A 20954-nucleotide genomic window follows, 5' to 3' on the forward strand; every position below is an offset into this window, starting at 1 on the left:
CACCCCTGTGATGTAGATAATTTATTACTGACCCTGTTTTACAAATGACGAAACTGAAGATTGAGGAGGCTTAAGTCAGTGGCTAAGAGCTAGTAAGCAGTGGCAGAGAACAGGAATTCAAACCCAGCCACCTGATTTCAGAATTATCACTCTTAATTATACACACCAAAATTTTCATGGTGGTTCTCAGTGCGTGGTGGTATTCTAAGTGACTTTTATTTACATTTTGTGATTTTTCTGTATTTTCTACAATGACCGTGAATAATTACTATAATTTTTTAGAAATAAATGTCCATGTAGAGATTGAAGAGTCATCTGTCAGAGCTATTGCAGAAGGTAGATGTAAATCATCTCAAAGATTCCTTTAAAAAAAAGAGTCTAGAAACAGATCCCAGTGACTATAATGTGTTATAAAGGTGGCATTCAAATCAATAATTTCATAAGTGGTCCTGAGGTTAGAAAGTAGGTAATTAGAAATTCTTCTCTAAATCTTAGGCCAGAATAGATCAGATGACTTACAAATTAGCAAAGGAAATAAGCAATTTACAAAAGAGATACAAATGGCCAATAAACCAAAAGTTTAATCTTACTAGTACTATTTTCAGATTGGAAAAGATAAGAATGGCACTCCTCTGAACAGAGGGAAATAGTGGTGTTATACGCTGCGAATGGGAATGAAATTATTAAGTATTGGGATGGAAATGGAGCAATATATATGGAAAGTCTTAAAATTGTTTACACCCTTTGCCTCAGCAATTACATATGTTATACTTTAGTTTAATTGCCCAGTTGTGTAATTTTGCAAAAAATATAGGCCAAGGATACTCATTGAAAGTGTCTGTATTAAGGAAAAAAGAAAGGACATCCTAATTATCCAATGATAGGGGTATGGTTAAATTCCATGCAATGGAATACTGTGCAGCCATTTAAAATTAAGTAAATGTTTGGACTTCCCTGGTGGCGCAGTGGTCAAGCATCCACCTGCCAATGCAGGGGACACGGGTTTGAGCCCTGGTCCGGGAAGATCCCACATGCCGCGGAGCAACTAAGCCCACGCGCCACAACTACTGAGCCTGTGCTCTAGACCCCACGAGCCACAACTACTGAGCCCACGTGCCACAACTACTGAAGCCTGCGCACCTAGAGCCCATGCTCCACAACAAGAGAAGCCACCGCAATGAGAAGCCCGCTCACCGCAAGGAAGAGTATCCCCCGCTCGCCGCAACTAGAGAAAGCCCACGCACAGCAACGAAGACCCAACGCAGCTAAAAATAAAAAAAAATTTTTTTAATTAAAAAAAAAATCAGTACACCTGAAACTAATATTTTAAATCAACTATACTTCAATTACAATAAAAAATAAAATTATGTAGATGTTTATTTATTGAAACTAAAAAGAATTCCATAAAGTGGAGAGATTGTTAGAAGAGAATACAGCCATGTCTATATAGTGCTTTGCACAGTACTCAACATGTGGTGAGTTCTCAGATGGTATCTTTTTTAAAAGGTAAGGGTGACAGGTTATTGATTAACGTATATCCAACTGCCTATCAGCAAGCATTGCTGGTTCTTCATTCTTGTCAGACTAAAGCCTTTCTCTGGGTCCATGACTTCCTAGTCTGACCACTCACCTTCCAAACTCATATCTTTTATTTTCCAGCACCAACTCCCTCCTCTAGCTAGGGTGGTCTGCTCACTGCCCCTTTGCATTTGCTTGCCTTTGTGTTTCTGTACACCACTCATTTTGCCTGGACTATCCATTCCCTTTCTGCACGCCAGTCTGAACCCATCCATCCTTTAAACCCCGCTGTGCCTTGTGAGACGTAACATTCCGGCTTCAGTCCCTGCTCCCCACCAGGGCTCTTGGATCCATCATGTCCTTCTCCTGTCGTTAGGATACACACATGTGAGAATTCAGCTAAATTGGTTCACGTGGTTCCTTGAACATAATTTTGTGCTCTTTAATGACTGCTGCCTTAGAGCATATTTTAAAAAATAATTTGTTGAGGCAAAATTCACATAATGTAAAATTAACCATGTTCAAGTGAACAGTTCAGTGGCATTTAGTACATTGACCAGGTAGTGCAATTACCTCAAAACATTTCCATCACTCCAAAGTAAACTCCTTTGCCCATCAGGCAGTTTCTCTCCATTCCCTCCTTCAACCGCCAAGGTGCATACTGTGTGGATTTGCCTATTCTGGACATTTCATATAAACGGAATCATACAATATGTGACCTTTTGTGTCTAGTTTCTTTCACTTAGTTTTTGTTTTGGAGGTTCTTCCATGTTGTAATATGTATCAGTACTTCATTCATTTTTTTAAAAAATATTTATTTTTGGCTGCGTTGGGTCTTAGTTGCGGCACGTGGGATCTTTCGTTGTGGCACGTGGATTTTCTCTCTCGAGTTGTGGCACACAGGCTCCAGAGCGTGTGGGCTCTAGTCGCAGCGCGGGATCTCTAGTTGTGCCACATGGGCTCAGTAGTTGCGGCGTGCGGCTTCGTTGCCCCGCGGCATGTGGGATCTTAGTTCCCCGACCAGTGCTCAAACCCACGTCCCCTGCATTGGAAGGAAGATTCTCAACCACTGGACCACCAGGGAAGTCCCCACTTCATTCATTTTTAAGGCTGAATAATATTCCACTCTATGTGTATACCACAATTTGTTTATCCATTTTCTGTTGGTGGACATTTAGGCTGTTTCCACCTTTTGGTTATTGTAAATAGTGCTGCTATGAACATGTGCATATGTGTGCTTGAGTCCCTGTATTCAGTTCTTTGGGGTACATACCTAGGAGTGGAATAGCGGGACCAGGTGGTAATTCTGTCTTTAACTTTTTGAGGAACCAACCAACTCTACAGTGGCCACACAGTTTTACACCCCCATCAGCATTGCACAAGGGTTCAATTTCTCTGCCTCCTTGCCAGCACTTGTGATTTCCCGTTAAAAAAAAAATTATAGCCATCCTAGTGGGTGTGAAGTGGTACCTCCTTGTGGTTTGATTTGCATTCATTAGTTAATAATGATGTAGAGCATCTTTTCATGAACTCAGTGGCTGTTTGTATATCTTTGGAGAGTTGCTGGTTCAAGTCTTTTGCCCGTTTTTAAAATGGGGTTGTCTTTTTCTTGTTGAATTTGAGGAGTTTTTAGATATTCTGGATACTAGATCCTTAGCACATACCTTTTAACATCAGGTCTTCCTGGCTTGACTTTGTTCCCCTCTTTGTGATTTTTTTTTTTTAACCTCTGGGAAATGCTGCCACATAGGAGGTATCCCATGAAAGGATCTTTACAGCTGTGTTCACTGTTGTGAGGACAATCACTGATGCGTGTGTGAGATACTTGGAAACTATAAAGTGTTACCCATTTGTAGAGGTGGAAGACAGGATGCCCCTTTTAGTGTTTTGTACACTTGTCCTTGTTTTGAGTTTGTGGATTCTTCACATTGCAACTCATAGTTAAGGACCTAAGAGCCATAAATCTAAGGTGAGGAGAATAACAAAGACTGTTTGCTTTTCAGAGTCATCCTTTTTGAACTTCCATGACTCCGACTGCGAACCCAAAGGATCACCACCCTGTGACTCTTTGCTTTCCCTCAACACTGAAAAGATTCTGGTATGCATCTTCTATGCCTTCTGTTTCTGTGACCTGAAACATGGTGATACTAGTTCCAAAAGGTGGAGATCGCGTCTGTTTATCAGCTAGGAGCTGAGTCCAGTTGCATAAGATAAAGATTGGTCATCTGGTGTTTAGTCACATTGAATTATTATGTCTTATGAATTGATGGTTGGTCATTCTGGACCTAGGACTCTTTACTTTTAAGTTCCAAGGAATAAAGGAGATCATGGCTGAACCTTATTTCTAGGAGCCTTACGGATTTGAAGGTAGTGTATAATCTTATTTTTCCAGCCTTTGCCTGTGTATCTTTTATATCTATGTTTTTTTAATCAGTACCAACTAAGCTGTACAAGAGACCTCTCCATTCCAGGGATGAGTACCTGACACTGTGCCACGTAACGTGCATCTGCCTATCGTGCTAGCATGTGTCCCCCTCTGGCCCGCCTGCCTCAAGGTGCCAGGGTATTTTTGTTCACACTTAATTCTGTGAGGCTGTTATTCTTTCAGTGCCCAAGGTTAACATTTTTTCTTCAGGCCTTTTCCTTCAGCATCCACATAGATATTGTTGGCTTCTTTTGTTTAAAATTTCCCTTTAGGATACTCTTTTCTTTTCCAGACCAAGCTCTGCTTTTTCATGTAAGAACTACTCAATATGGGTAGAAACTGCAAACTAGAGAATGATCAACTGATTTTACTTAACTCATTGCATAGCCGTCAACGTGGTCTATGGAAAAACTTTTGAATTAGACTTGTCCCAAACCAGAATGGGCTAACTTGTGAAGTAGTGAGTTGGCCATCACTGAAAACATTTAAATAGAAACTGGATAATCCCCACTTGGAGAAGTGATTAGATTCTTAGAGTTATTAGGGACCTTCTTGCTGATAGTAATTCAAATGTTATCTACTGTTTTCCTTTCCAGTTTAAGATGGCACTAGCTAGTAACCTATGGGAGAAAGCTTATCAGTCTAGGCCTTTTGTTTTTCCTAGGTTGAAAATATGGGAGTTAAACTCTTCATTTATTCATTCATCTTCCAGATATTTATTTTGCACCTATTTTTGTCAAGCGTTGAGCTAAGTAAGTACTTAGGCAGAGAGTGGTGAGCCAGATAGGCTTGGTCCCAGCACTTAGGGCTCTATAGCTACTAATCAAATAATTATACAAGTAAGCATAGAAGTATAATTGTGCAAATCATACGAAGGAAAAACAAAGGGTCAACGTAATCTCCCTTAAGTTAGGGGTATCAGGCAAGACAGCTTTCAGGAATTGAAACATGAGCAGGGACCTGGCAGGTAGATTGGAGTTAGTCTACTAGCAATGTGGGGTTGTGTGTTTAAACTTCCTTGATCATAGCTGCTCCACTCTGTACACAGAAGATATCTATAGATGCAGTATTAGACGTGGGGAAGATTCTTTTTGATCAGGAAATTAATTTGTCCGTACTATACTTTTCCTGCCCACTTCTGTTATAAATTCTATTTCTAATATAATAAAAACACTTCAAAATCAGATACGCTCTTCAGTATATTCTTAATGTTGCTTAGTAAATGATTTCTTCTTTTTATGGGATTTCATTTCTGTTCTCTTCCCATCTTTTTGCACAAAGGCTTGGCAAGTGGTTGCCAAGACCTTCGTTGAATACTGGATGAAATAATAATAAGTGTTTAAAGTATTAAAAGCGTTGTTTATAGACCCCTTTCCTTGGCTCTAAGCAATTTCTTAAGTAGAAAATGTTTTGCACTTACGTGTTTGTCTGTAAGCAGCTGGTAAAGAGGAAGGACTTGTGTCTGGTCACACCTGGAAGTGTGTACTGTGCTGTGCTGCCCTCACGTGTTGTGGAATCTACCACTTCTTAAAGAAGCCGGATGAGGTTCCCATGTGTGGAAGCTCCCAGCTATAGAGCAAAGCAAGAAAGAGCTGACAGAGTTCCCCTCTAGCCATCGAGGTTTTACTGGAAGAAATAAAGTATAAACATTCCCAAAGCAGTAGAATTTTCAGGTGTTTCATTTTGTTTGGGGTCCTGAATGGAATGAGGTGAGAACTGAGTCTCCTGAGATGGGATGCCCTTCTGACCTGTATCTTTTAACTTGTGTTCTAAGTAGAGGTAGCTTATTCTTGACTTGTTTTATAGGCAAACCCAAAACCACTCTGTATCTGAACATCAGTCTTGACTTTAAGAGTGTAGGGAATATAGGTGGAAATACCTGTTACTCTGTTGAGTCAGTGAAGCCCAAGAGACCATGGCTAATGAGTACCAACGATTAGCTAAAGAGCATATCCATCAGTCAGAAGAGTCACCTGTGTAGAATTATTTGGCTGTCATACATGCCTGTAGGCATCTGTACAATGGATTAACAAAAAGAGGAATTTAAATACTTGAGATGTCACTGGGTTCTGATCGTAAAGTTTTGCCAAAGGCGACATCTTTAGTCTTGTATTATCTTAGCTTTTCCTGTCTATGTGTGTGTACAAGTTTTAATCATATCTTAGGTGAATCTGGTATGAAGTTACCATTTTAATGTGTACCCTGTAGGCTAAGCATATCACAGCTTAGCGTTGACAGTCAAATCTTCTGGCAAAGTGACAGCTGTTTGCATAATCAGACATGATTTGTCTCCAGAACACAATAGAGCCGTCATTTTGTATGTTGGGCCATTGCTGCCTATAAAATCATTCCAATTACTAAGCTAACTTACTTTGTTTTTCCCTAGCTTCCGCTTTTGCTTTAGCTTTTCTGCCAAGTGTGCATATGCGTGTCTGCATATGCATCAAGTAGGATGGTTATGTTCATGGCCTGCTATGCATTATTTAATAGCATGTCTTGTTTCTTGGTCAGGTTTTGCTGGTCCTATTATGATGTCATCCCTGTACCACCTATAGCTTTTTGTTTGAAAGATTTTTTTGATGTGGATCATTTTAAAAGTCTTTATTGAATTTGTTACAATATTGCTCCTGTTTTATGTTTTTTTTTGGTTTGTTGGCCACGAGGCATGTGGGATCTTAGCTCCCCAACCAGGGATCGAACCCGGGCCCCCTGCATTGGAAGGCGAAGTCTTAACCACTGGACCCCCAGGGAAGTCCCAACAACCTGTAGCTCTTGCTTCTAAAATATTTTTAGAGTTTAAAAAGCAATATTCTGGTGGACTTCCCTGGTGGCGCAGTGGTTAAGAATCCACCTGCCAATGCAGGGGACATGGGTTCGAGCCCTGGTCCGGGAAGATCCCACATGCCGCGGAGCAGCTAAGCCCATGCACCACAACTACTGAGCCTGCGCTCTAGAGCCTGCGAGCCACAACTACTGAGCCCGCGAGCCACAACTGCTGAAGCCCGCGCCCCTAGAGCACGTGCTCCGCAACAAGAGAAGCCTCCGCAATGAGAAGCCCATGCACCACAACTACTGAGCCTGCGCTCTAGAGCCTGCGAGCCACAACTACTGAGCCCACGAGCCACAACTGCTGAAGCCCGCGCCCCTAGAGCACGTGCTCCACAACAAGAGAAGCCTCCGCAATGAGAAGCCCAAGCACCGCAAAAAAAAGTAGGCCCTGCTCGCCGCAACTAGAGAAAGCCTGCGTGCAGCAACAGAGACTCAACGCAGTGAAAAATCAATAAATTTATTTAAAAAAATATTCTGTTATCAAGCCACTTTGGAGACCAAACACTAGAATGTGATCTTTGTAACATGATCGATGTCATTGAGTAGTCTGTGGAGGGAGCTTTGGAACAGCTGGGAAGATTAATCCCCATGAAAGTAAAAAAATAGGTGTTCCTGGAAACCGAAAACCACTAGTGATAAGGCGAGGAAGCAAATCAGTTACAGCACAAATTGTGTCCCTGAAGTACATGATTGATATGACTTAATGTGAAGATTTTCTTGCTTTCATATAAATCAAATATAGCTTTAATTTTTTTAAATACAGGTTTCATGGTAAGTTTCTCCTCATCTGTGATAAGCTAAAATGTATGTTTGTTTTTATTTCAGAGCCAGGCCAAGTCTATTGCCGAACAAAAGAGATTCCCATTTGCTACTGATAATGACAGCACAAATGAAGAGTTAGGTGAGACTTGACTCGGGGGCTATTCCTGGGATATTTGCCTAGAATTTATGATCAGATGCAGATCAGGTAGGCAGGATGGTGAGGCAGAAAGAGCACAGAGCCTGGCTCTGCCAGCACGAGAGGTTTGATCTTGGGTAGGGCATTCGACCCTTGTGAGGGTCTCCGTACTATAAGTCATAAAATAAAAGGTCTGGATGGAATCCTTAAGGACTGTTCCACATCTTTGTTTCTATGGAGATTAATAATTATGGTAACGAGTTCTTATGAGCTATTAGCATTCATTAGAAGGTTATTTGTGTGCTGTCATCAAATATGAACAATAGAGAAGTGAAAACAGGAGAGAATCACACCCACTTCAGTCTTCTGTGTAATAAAGTAGCTAGGTTTGAGTTAATTTTACTCATGGGGCCAATCAGTTATTGTTGGGTCTAAGCATGTGGGTGTAGAAAGTTGAGTTCATTCTAATCTGCAAATGGGTCATGCAGTTTGGCTTGTTCAAGGCATGTCTCAAAATGGTCTGGTTTCGCCAGTGTCTGATATGCTCTGGGTGTGTCTCCATCAGTGCCTAGTCAGCTCACACTTGAAAGAGTGGAAACAAAATTGAATAGAGCACTGAACACTGCAGCTGGATAGATTTCACCTAAGTGCGTGCTCCTGCATGTTGCCTGGTGGCCCAAAGCACCTGCAGAAATTTTTTTCTGTCCAATTTACACATAACCATTTTATCCTTTCTTCTGCCATACGCATTGTATATTAAGACTGAGCACTTCTTGTATTGGCTTCTTCCTTTGTTAGTGCAGATAACTGAGAGTTGACTATTTTGAAAGTATTAATCCCTTTTTGTTTATATTCTTTGAGTGGGCTTTGAGAATTAATTATCCTTTAAGGCATCAGATTTGGTCTCTGTTGTAGTCCTTGGATTCTGTTCAGCCTTATATTCATTTATTAAATACTGAATTAAGAGCCTAATGTGTGCCAGGCCTGTCCTGTGCTCTAAGAATAATCCTAGTACACCCTGGGATAGGATAGGCCCTGAGCTGGCTTAGGAGCTTTTGAACCTCAGTATTTTTTTTTCTTGGAAAAATGACCTCTGTCAACATACATGTTGTGGGGAGATGTGGAATTGCTGGTTATTAACAATTTCTGGGAGATTCCAGCTCTCCTAGTTTTTTCTTTATGTCTTTGAACTCCCACAACCAAATTTAGATCCTAGTATGAATATTTATATTTGTCCAAGATTTAGATTACTTTTTAATGCATACTTTTGGGTTTTTCTCAAAAAAATATTTACTTTTAGATGGAAAGATTTGAGAGCTGCATTTGATTTTATTTGAGTGGAGTTCAGTAGGCTAGCCAAGGACGACAATTTTCAACATGTTCCTAAGTATAACATCCGCTAAAGCCGTATTTGTTTTTATGGGTCACTTATTCATTTGTTCATTCAACGGATATTTACTGATTATGGGAAGATAGATAGGAAATTCTGAAAATTTAGATCTGAAAGGAATCTAAGAAAATTTTCTACAGGCTTGTTAAGCAAGACCCAGAGAGTCATGAGAGCGACTGAGGTCCCCGTGGTGACACAGCCAGCGAGTGGCGGGGCCAGAATCTGAGCCCAGATCTTGGCTTTCTAAAGTGTCTTCCTACACTCAAAAATGCACAAGTTTATGTTTCAGTCCCTGTTCATCCAGTCATCAAGGAATTCAAACCATTTTGCAGTCTGGCCCCATGCACAGTAGTTTCAGCGTAGCCCAGATTTTTCTCAGGGTAGCGTGTTGGTGAGGAGGGTGGGTCCTGGAGCCAAGCAGCCTGTTTCCTTTGTCTCACTGCATGCTGTCTTTGGACAGTTTAAATGCTTCATTTCCTTGTCTGCAAATGGGGATGACAGTTGCACTACCTCACTGCAATTAAGGAGTAAATGGGTTATAATACATGTATATAATTAGGATTGTGCCTGGCACGTATTAAGAGTACTGTACGTGTAACTATTATTGTTGTTGTTGTTGTTTTTACTACTAATGCTGCTGATCTCCATCGAAGAGGTCTCTGGTTATCTCCTTGTCTGCTACAACTACCTGAAGAGTATCCATTCCCATTATTCTGAATAGGAGTTTGAGCTTAATTATCTTTTCAAAGAAATTAGGATGAAAACAGTCCTCTTTTCATTTGAAGAATGCCCCCAAAAGCTCTCATATTATTATGATACTCGATGTTTCTGAATTTTACTTTTCTCAGGTTAGTTATAAAGATACTCTGAATCTCTTTCTGCATTTAATGTTTTTACTACTTTTTACTTTCAGGGAATTTAAACTCTGAATGACATTAAAAGTTTTAGTTGCCCATCTTCTTGAACACGTAATTATGTCCTTGAATTAGAGGGTTGCATAAAGCTTTTTTTGCAAAGAAATATGATCAAAATAGTATTATATTGAGTTAGGAATACAATTTTTCAGGGATATTTGGGGCTTTAGGGAGTTAGGGCAAATATTATAGATAGAAATGTAATCTAGAATATTAAAATTTATTGGTTTTTTTGACAGGTGAAAAAGTTTAGTCAAGATTGTGCCATGTTTTAAGAGATATTCATGGCTCTAATTTCAAAATACCACTTACATAAACAATTTGATTAAAAACTATTTGTGATCTTTAGAGTATATTTTGAGTAGTGTCTTGACTATATTTTGAATAGAAGAGCTAGGGAAAAGACTAGTGGTCTTTTGCAGTGGTGTGAATTATATCTACAGTTGAGCATTATATTAACGTATATTAATTGGAGCCTCTGTTTTTGTTCTTACTAGGTAATTGGCAGTAAATTCAGCACCTGCAGGAATCGAGATATGTGATGCTATTTGGGTGTTTCTTCTAACTTTCACAGTAAAGTCACATTGCCATGTTATATGGATATTATTCAGGCTTGTTACTAGCTCTTTTGTATATATAGATAAGAAACATCATAAAGATTATTTGGTATTTGAAAGTGAGTGATGGGCTTAGAAAAAGATAATTACTTCTTGTAGGCAGATGTTTTATAGATGGCTTTAATAATTTAAATCTAGATGGAACTAGACGACTGATTAGCAAGTGCTGAGTGGTAGGAGAATTCAATTACGTCTTATTAACTTCTAGGTTTTCTTTAACTGCTTCTAGTCGTTGGAGCTGCCTTTTAAGATTTGGTAAAGAATTTAGTTACCAATTCCAGTCTGAGATCCTTTATTCGTTCCTTTAATGTTTCTGTATTTTTTCATAGCTATTGCATATGTGTTGATTGGCAGTGGTCTCTATGATGAAGCAATAAGACATTTTTCAACAATGCTTCAGGTAATTTTTCTTCTTAATTATATAATTGCAAGTTTATAGGCACGACAAAAATATGGACTTATGCATGGCTAAAGTGCTGCAATAAAACATGGGTTTTAAGATTTTAGAAGAAAGTAAAGGAAATCAGCCCTGACCGAGCACTTTCTTAGTGCAGGCCTTGTAACATGCTCTCATTTAATCTTTGCAGTATTACTTTATTTTAAAGGAGGAAAATGAGATCTAAGGAGATCAGGCAATTTGCTTGTAGTCTCCCCACCATCAGGTGGCAGAGGTGAGATTCAAACCAAGTTTCAAAAAGACAAACGTTAGCTTCAGCTCATTTTCCTCTCTATCTTGATATCTCCCATGAGATGTGGACACTGGAAATTCTTGGAGTTACGGATGTTTACTCTCCATGCAGGAGTTGATCTGCATACTTAAGTCCACTCGTGGATTTGTTTCTCACCTTAAAGTATAATTATGAGACTCTTTAGTGGAAGTATTGGGCCTCTATTGATTGATGGCTGCGTTAAAATCCGGTACAGACCAAGTGCTTTCATATGCAAGTATAAGAGTTGCCTAGGAGACCTGCAATGCAGCCTGACATTGCTGGCTGTGTATCTCGGGTCATGATTTAACTGTACTCTGGTAGATGCCTGGCCATTATCCATTCTGTGTCCAGGAGGGTCAAGTAGAGTTAGAAATACCCAAGTTCTCATCTACTTTGCTGCTTACTAGCAAGTTACTTAACCACCTGGATTATGGGCATAATAATAACTACCTCCAAAAATATTCTCATTCAGTTTGAATGAAATATCTTAAAAAGTACTTTACTAGGTGCCTGGCACATAGTAAGTGCTCAGTTAATTTCAGCTATTCAAAGGACCATTCTGGCATATTCATCTGTGCTAATACAGTAAGAGCCAATAGATAGTTTACAATCCAGCAGGCAGACTTAATTTTAAAGTATTACTTTTGAAATTTTTGCTCTGCTTTTGTTTTCTGTTTCTAAACATATGATTAATTATGTTGACAATTCTGTCTTCACTCTCGAATAATAAGATATTTTTATAGTTATTACTTTAAAGTCCTTAGATCCAAGCGGCTATGTGTTTGAGTGGTCATATGGAATAATATTCTTCAGTGGAGTTTAAAGTACGATGGGTAGATTATAAAGTTTTAAAAATCGCCTTTCTGTTTAGCATTGCAGTATTTAAAAAGGTAAGAAAGCACTTTAACACCCTGGTTTGAAAGGGAGGTTTTGATACATTTATAGGAGCAAATGTCAGTTAATTTACGGTAGCCAACAGAAGACAACAGTACAGGCTTGCAGACGTATTAGCAATTCATTTAACTTTTTGAAAAATATTGTTATCAGTCTAGCTGAAGGCAATATAACAACGTTAAAGAAAAAACTTTAAGTAATAAAAAATTTCCTAATTCTGCCAGTCTACCATTATTTAAGTTTATGGCCTTTTCAAAGTATGCATTTGTTTTTTATAATCTGAGCTTATTTTGTATTACTTTTTTACTTAATTTTATAAATGTTTTTCAGTATTCCTCTACAATCATAACTTTAGTGACTCTATAATATCTCTGTTGTCCATTTATTATTGTAAAACATATTTTTCTTGCAATTGCGTTCAGAAAGTAGATCAGAGTTTTTCTCTTTGTGCTAAGAAAAGATATTAATATATTGAAGTTTGATATAACATTTTCATCAATCTGTGTTGGGTTGCTTTCGACTGGTAAATTTTTCTTTGAGAATGTGTGGATTATAAGGTTGGACTGGTGATTTTGGCGATTCAAGCTACAATGGGGCAGGAATAGAGATGGTGGAGCCGCAGAAAGTTCAAATGCTACGGGCCCACAGAAGACAAGACTGCGTCGTCATTCATAACTCGTCTTTACGTGGGAATTCAATGCCTTTGGCTTTCCTGCTGGTGCTCTCCTTGGGGATGTCTCTCTTCCCCTTTGTTTCGGTGCTTCCCAGCCTCTTCTGCATTATAACACATGTGGAAAATCATATGACACACTGAAGTAAGTGGGAGCAAATTTAGAGGCATCCAGATAGAGCTTGGTGAAAATCTGTCACATTTTCTTTATGTTATATGACTATGATAAATACAAAATACAAAGATTTGATATTAAGTGCTAAAATTCTTTTTTAAAATTTTAATAAGAGACCTGATCCTGCTTTTCTGGACATAACTTTTCCATATTAGGCTTTATGTTTGAAACTGATACACATAATTCCTGCTTAAGAGCTTTTCATTGATTTCTTCAAATTTTTGATAGCCAGTCTCATCAAGAAACTGTACAACCACGTGGTAGCAAGTGTCCAAAGAATAGTTATTGCTACTTCTCTAATTGACCAAAACTCCTTTTCTTACCATGAATCAGAATTTGCATAAATCAGTCTCTTTATGTTGTATTTTTAAAGTATGACCATTCTTTAAATCTAACTGCTCTTCCTTTTCTTTTATTGGCAAATACAGCAATACTGGGTCTTGCAGTAATGAAACTGATTTTTACCCCAGCAATACTTTTTCGTATCCAGTATTCAGAATAGTGGTGAAGCGTTTCTGCAAGCGTGGAGGGATGCCAAGTTAGGACTGAACTCAGCGTCACCAGAGGGTCATTTTTTGTCAGTACATGCTATCAGATGTTCACCTGTTCCTTGCAGGACCCTTCCACATGTGCGAAAACTCTTTATTTTTAAGCCAATAAACATCGTTTAACAAATCTTCAGTGATAGCTGTTCACAGACAAGCTTTTCCAGTTTTTTTTAGCTTGTTATCTCCTGACTAAGTGTTTCTCTTGGACAGCCCGCGAACTCCAGGGTGAAACAGGAGTGCATCGAATCGGACTGCATTCATAGAAAGCTGAAGACAGATGGGGCCATGGGGGCTAGGATTTTATTATATTCACCATTTATATAAGATCATTTAATGTGAAATTTGGATCTACGCATGAGGGCCACTCATATTCCAGAGTGACCTTTTGATGTAAAGCTTTTATACTTTCTTGTGGTCTTAGCTCCAGCATCAGAGAACAAACTTACGGGCTATTTCCATAATCTTTGTTGTTTCAAACTGTTCCTTTGAATATTTATCCAAGTATGGGTTGTTTGGCACGTCTATAAAGGAATACAGTGTTCCTTGAGCATCAAGGTTTCCAACAGAGCACAATTTCAAGACTTAATAGATCTGTCCGTCTTCACTGGAACCTCTTGATTTTAAAAGCGTGTCAATTAGTATTGTCTCCACGTCAGTGTCCTTGTGTCACTTCCACATGTGTCAGCACTTCTATCGTAGTGTTCTTGAAAGTGGGACCCTTTCCTGATGTCTGTGCTGCTTTGATGCTCATGCAGGGCTGGGCGACGTAAGTGCTGTGACAGTGTTATGAGGCAGTTGGCCTTTGCTGTTAGTTGTGTGACCTTGAGCTCATCTGATTCTGATCTGATTCTGGTGGAATTGAATTCATGAAAGAACTTTGTTTCTTTTTTACATTAGCAGACAAAGTGTGAAACATTCCTCTGCACGTGATCTTGTAACCATCCTTTATGTACATATGTATGTGCGCCTGCCACTTACACAGAACTTAATCCTTGTTACATTGCTGTGCAGTGATGTTTTTGACTTATTCGTTTGTCTTTGATCCAGTGACTTTCGAGTTTTAACAAAAAGCCAACCTTGTGGTGGAAAAATAAATATTTGTAAATTTTAAAATCACTATGTAAATAATATAATGAAGATGGTAAATTAGACTTCTATGGGTTTAAAAAAATTGATTCTTTTGAGAATTGAGACATCTAAGTGGACATGATCCAGTAAGATAACAGTCTTATTATACCATGATTTTGCATTTGCATAAAGTAATATTGGACGATTGAAATATTAGGTTAATTTAATTCATTTAAAATTCTGAGAACTTTATAAAGTGTAAATATTATTAGACTTGTGTATTCAAAAATACTTTGAAATGATATTCTGAGCTCAATTTGTTTTTAGAAATAAACATTGTTTTTTCTTTGAAACAATAATTCATTGTGACGTTTCATAAAGAAAGAGTTTTGACTTGTAAACATCTAAAGCCAGTGATAAAGGAATAAAGTTGTATCAATCAAAAAAAGCAATAAAATCTACTATTTAAATTTAGGAACCTGTAATACTAGGGTATACTGTGGTATGGTAACAACCACAATAACTTTAGATCCTTCTACGCTGTCGGAAAGAAATTCTAAAAAGAACGTGTAAATTGAATAATAGAGAAAACGAACATGTGCATCTGTAACGTGTTTAGGTTTTCTCCATTCGACTGACTCTTCTTTTCAGAATTTTCTTCCAACCACACAGAAGGATGTTTAGTTATCGTGGTAGTTATCATAGTTATAGTCTAGTATTACGGGTTCCAAATCGACTGCCTGCTCTCCCCTGATCCCACCAGATCCTCCCCAGCCACAACTGAAAAAGAATTCCTCCTCGTATCCTAGTGTCGCCAAGCTCAGTGAATGGCACCGTCTCCGCAGGGCTATGTGAGGCCACATGTTCCACACATGTGTGTGCCACTTACTTCATCACCAGCTCTGTCTGTGTGCCTCCCAAGTATCTCCTTTGTCCATCTGCTTCTCCTGGCTCTGTTCAAACCACGGCTGAGCCGCTTCCATCTGCCAGATGACAGATGGGGCTCTCGGTTCCTGGCTTCTCTCCTCACACCCTCCACACACACGCACATGTACACACCGTACAAACATGTACTTTAAACACACATATACTTTGCTGCTACTTTTAAGTTAGAGATAAAAATCCTTAATAAGGTCCATACCTGCCTCTCCAACCTCAGCTTGGAGATGCCGTGTTCCCCGCTTCCCTCTGAGCCTCTGCACCGTCTGCCCCCGCTGCCTGGACCAGTCATTCTGGGATTCCCCCGTCCTCTACAGATCTCAGCCCAGGTATCTCTTCCTTAGGAAATCCTTCCTAACCTTGTTCAAGTCTTTATACATTTTCTAAAAGCACCATTCATCACTCTAGCATTTACTGAAGGTATAACTTTACGTTTATGTCTGTGATTCTTTGGCTATGCTCCAAGAAGGCAAGAATCTTTTTTGCCTTCTGTGTTGGTTCTCGCTTACTATGGTATTCATAGCACATGGGCTGGGACATGGCTTATAGCTGGCCCTGAGTAAATATTTGTTGAATGAATGACTCACATCCCTATGACATATAGTGGAACAGAGGAGAGGGGCGTATCTATTTTCCAGGGGCATCTGGGAGGAATCAGAAGAGAGGGTTCAAGGATTGAAGGACTTTCTTGGGCACAGAGGCCATGGGTGTGTGTTTCAGGCAGATGAGAGCATTTGCAAATGCACCGAGCTTGGGAGACCCTGTTGTATCTAGGGAACTACTAAGTAATGCTAATTTTTATTATTATTATTATTTTTTTTAAGATTATTTTTTTGATGTGGACCATTTTTTAAAAGTCTTCATTGAATTTGTTACAGTACTGCTTCTGTTTTATATTTTGGTTTTTTGGCCATGAGGCATGTGGGATCTTAGCTCCCCGTCCAGGTATGGAACCCACAGCCCCTGCATTGGAAGGCAAAGTCTTAACCTCTGGACCGCCAGGGAAGTCCCATTAAGCCAATTTTTAGAGCATGAATTGTGAGTGGGGCAGAGGAAGGAGGTGAACAGAGAGGCAGGAAAATGACCAGTACTTTTTGCAAAGGCATTTAGATGTTACCTCACTGTTTTTCAAATTATGAGGCGCTACCCTTCAGTGGGCCCTGAAATTAATTGGTGAGTCAAGACTAGCATTTTTTTAATGAAATACACCAGACGAGGAAATACCAGATTACATTGTGTGTAGTAAGGCTCTTGATGCGACGTTAGTGAAACTTCTGTTTCTGATGTGTTTGTGTGTGTGTTTATGTATATACGTACGAGTGTACTGGGTTACGGTGTAAGATGTATTTCTTACTGTGGGTGAGAGTGAAAATGTTTGAATGTTGCTAGTGCAGGTGCTGGGGGGCAGTGAGCGGTCTCCGCCAGGGGAGTGTCATGATCACCCTGAGGTGGCTCTTAGTGTGGGTCTGGAGCCTGGATGGGAAGAAACAAGAGCGTGCTTAAGGCCGTTGCAGTAGCCAGGTGAGAGAGGAAGGCTGTGAACTGGGCCATGGCTGATCGATCAGCAGGTGAAAGCACCGGGATATCTTGAGTACATACGTTGGCTGGGGACATGAGGACACCTCCCAGGGTGGCCGGAGTGGCCACAGGGTGTATGGAGATGCCCGTCATGCAAGTAGAATAACTCTTTATTTAAATACACTTTTTTCTAACTAACCTCCTGTCATCTGGTATAAAATTTTCCTCAGTTGAGGAGAAAAGCTTCTCTGAAAGTGGGGTTTCCTCTCCCTGGAGGCCTGTCATCAGCAGGCGTGAGCCGTGTGGGCTCACCAGCCCCACCCACCCTGGCCGAGGTGCCGCTCTGTTGACTGTTTGGTCTTCTGGCAGGTGCCGTTGCTAGGGAGAAGCGTGAAGACCGTCTGACTTTGATTCCTCAGTGGGGAACTCTTTTTCCTGCTTCTCCTCACCCTCTGTACCTGTATCCCTCTCTCAAACTACTTGCTCTGCCTTTCTTCAAACCAGGAGGAATATTTATGTGTTTATTTATTTGTTTATTTATTTTTAAAATTTTATTTATTTTTGGCTGCGTTGGGTCTCCGTTGCTGCGCGCAGGCTTTCTCTAGTTGCGGCGAGCGGGGGCTACTCTTCATAGCGGTGTGTGGGCTTCTCGCTGCAGTGGCTTCTCTTGTTGCGGAGCACGGGCTCTAGGAGCACGGGTGTCAGTAGTTGCAGAGCACGGGTTTCAGTAGTTGCAGCACGCGGGCTCAGTAGTTACGGCACGCGGGCTCTAGAATTCAGGTTCAGTAGTTGTGGTCCACGGGATTATTTGCTCTGCGGCACATGGGATCTTCCTGGACCAGGGCTTGAACCTGTGTCCCCTGCATTGGCAGGCGGATTCTTAACCACTGCACCACCAGGGAAGTCCCCAGAGGAATATTTAAATGTTTAAAGTGTTATCTCTGGGTGACAGGATTGTAGGGTGCCTTTTACCTTATTTTTTGTGCTTTTCTTCATCTCCTAAATTTTCTATAATTTATAATAGATTTTCTCTTTATTTATTTAAATACAATATTTTCAATTGACAGTAAAGTTTTCTATTATTTTCTGTAATACATCTTACTTAACACATTTTTTTTCTGATTATAACTGTATGCGTGTTTGTTTTAAACAATTAAAAGGAATGCATCAGTGTATTAAGCAGAATAGGAAGATACCTAGTAATCCCACTCTCTAGAGAAAACTACTGTTAGTATTTTGGAGAGCTTTTTTTCTATGCACCTACTGACCCACATAATCCTATGTAAGTATTATTTATAAGAAGTGACTACCATTCCTCTGTCGTTCTGTAACTCATACTTTTTCCCATTTAGCAAACAGCATGGACAACCTTTCATGTCAGTTACACATACGTTATGAATCAGAAATCCAAAACTCTCTGGGAGCCAGAGAAGCACATTAAATGAGCAAAGTGAATTGATGTAGTGTAGAGACAATGGGTGGGCTCATGGTAAGCTGGTGAATACACACCCTTCATCGAAACAGGCAGCCGGTTCCTATGTTTTTGTCACGTTCTCACACTCTCATGCCCAAATGTGGGTCTGTCATTGTTGGATTTTTTTATTTTCCAAGAGAAGCTAGAAATCTGTAATTATTTACTTGAGTTTTTCCAATTTTCCATATACCATGAGGCCCGTCTGCTGGCTGGATTGTAGCCAGTGATGCACCCACTTGCTACCTGAGGTGATGTACCTGATTCTGTTTATAGTAGCCTTTTTTTGTTTTTCAGCGTATAACATCTTATCCTTTATTTTTTCCCACTTTCTCATCATTGAAGTCGATGTGTCTTTTGCGGCAATACCCGCAGACACCCTATCTCAGATTTGAAGCTGATAATAGATTAGCCTGTAAAATAGCTCATCTGCTGTAGTCAAGTTCTTCCTTCAGGACCTTATAGCCAGAGGCTGTGTACTCTTCTTTCTTAAATATGCAGGGAAGGATTCAGAGAAGAGGCTAAGAATTTCACGGGTTAAATGCAGAAGGGAGTTCATGCCACTGCCCCACGCGTAGGGACTTGATGGCAGGGGCAGCAGACGCTCTGTCCTTGGGCCTGAGAGGCGTTGCATCCAGTGCACATGGGAGCAGGTTGCAGAAAGGGTCTGGTTCTCGCTCTGACCCGTCAGAATAAAGGACGGTATTAACCCCCAACAGACTGTGGAGCTGATTCACCTCTGGTTCCTTGTCGTGCTGGCTCCGACGGGTTCTTTCCTTTGCAGATTATTGCATGACTACCTGAAAGCAGACAAACTAGGAGGAGGCGTCACCCAGGCCCTTACTCCTGTATCTGCTTCTCCGAACCTCCGTTTTCTCTCTGGGCTGTGTTTGCTGGTGCCGCCCATCATAGAGCTGCTGAGAGGATTGCATTTTAAGTAAGACGACTGTGCAAAAGAAACTGGCACAGCGCTCAGTCATGTTGGTTTTCTCTATTTTTAAGTGTTGTTTTTTTTTTTTGATGTAAAACTCTTATTCATGTCTCATTCAAATGAGCTTTAAAAAGATAGACTTTTTTGGTTGGGGACTGTGTATGGACTGACACGAGTGGTGGTAGCATAACGTAGAGCTGTCATGTGTGGCGTTAACGTGCTTCGAGCAGAAACTGATTTGTTTTGTTTTGTTTTGTTTATGGTTTTTGACGTGTTTCTGTTTTGGTCTGACTAGGAGGAACCTGATCTGGTTAGTGCAATTTATGGCCGAGGGATAGCCTATGGAAAGAAGGGATTACATGTGAGTATGGAATAGTCACGCCTGCCATAGTGTCTACGTGACCGGGCTCGGGCCAGGGTCCCCATAGAGCCCCTCACCGCTCCCCGAGCTCTGCTGGAACACGCAGTGGTGTCATTCCAGTTCACAGATGAGACCGTGGCCATAGGGGACTTCTCCAAGATCAAGTGGCTGGGACGTGGGGGGATGGGGATTTCTGCCCAGGTCTTCTGAGGTTACTTTCTATTCCAAAAGGACAGCCTTTGGCAGCCTAAGCTTTATTTCATGATGAGCTGGACATAAGCCTAGAAAAACACGAGACCTTGACTGAATTCCCGAGAAACACTCATTGCTGTAAAAGAGAGACAGGACATCAATAGTGTGGTAGGACTTAGAATCTGAGTTCCTTCCACAATTTTTAAAGGTTGAATAAAAGAACAAAGTTTTTTTTGTAAAATTTATTTTTAATTTGTTACCATACATTACACTTTCCCAGATAGATATGTCTTTGGAGCCTTATTCCCCTTATTTCTCTGAGGAATGCAGGAGGAAGGTTATAATAAGTATTGGATGGCCAGAAAGTTCCTCCGGGTTTTTCCATAAGATGTTCATATTTATTTCTAAATAAGTAGTTATGTCATTACTAAATTACTAGTTTTTTCAGAAAATCTATTGAAGCTGGTTTTGAATAACAGTATGTCTCATGATGTTATGGAAAAACCCGGATGAACTTTTTGGTCAACCCAATATATTTTGGTCAAACAAAGGCACTATGGTATAAAAGTGAAGACTTTTCCTGAGAGTATATCGTAAATAATGAAGTGGTCTAAGATCAGATGTCCAAATTTTCAGTCTTGAACATTCTACATAAACTTTTTCTATTATTTTCTATTAAAAATATTCAAATGAAATTATGTCTTGAGGGAGAAACGTCACTTTTGTATCTTTGCCAATTAAAAAAAACTGTCCTAATTGCCTGCCGGCCTACTGGAGAAATCTTGTGTAATATTTGTGTACTTCTGAGACTTGAGAAGGAAGACTGAGCAGGAACTCAGATTTGGGAATGAAGACATTTAGGAAGGAAACAATGTTACATTCAGAG

The 20954-nt window shown here is 40.0% G+C and overlaps 1 protein-coding gene across 9 annotated transcripts in view; it reads left to right on the top strand.

The window, feature by feature from the left end:
* Positions 1-20954, top strand: part of TTC13 (tetratricopeptide repeat domain 13) — a gene marked incomplete at its 5' end in the record, with an annotated part of 68935 nt that overhangs the window by 13060 nt on the left and 34921 nt on the right. For 5 of the 9 annotated variants that reach the window (XM_082407752.1, XM_082407753.1, XM_082407754.1 and 2 more), the window contains 4 exons: positions 3522-3616; positions 7598-7673; positions 10921-10991; positions 19811-19876. In XM_082407752.1, coding sequence (XP_082263878.1) covers positions 3522-3616; positions 7598-7673; positions 10921-10991; positions 19811-19876 — 308 coding nt within the window. The remainder of the gene's footprint in view (positions 1-3521; positions 3617-7597; positions 7674-10920; positions 10992-19810; positions 19877-20954) is intronic. The other 4 variants (XM_082407756.1, XM_082407757.1, XM_082407759.1 and 1 more) reach the window with 1 other exon arrangement.

The sequence above is a fragment of the Balaenoptera borealis genome (genome assembly GCF_965194805.1).
Source record: "Balaenoptera borealis genome assembly, chromosome: 10".
NCBI classification, from domain to species: domain Eukaryota; kingdom Metazoa; phylum Chordata; class Mammalia; order Artiodactyla; family Balaenopteridae; genus Balaenoptera; species Balaenoptera borealis.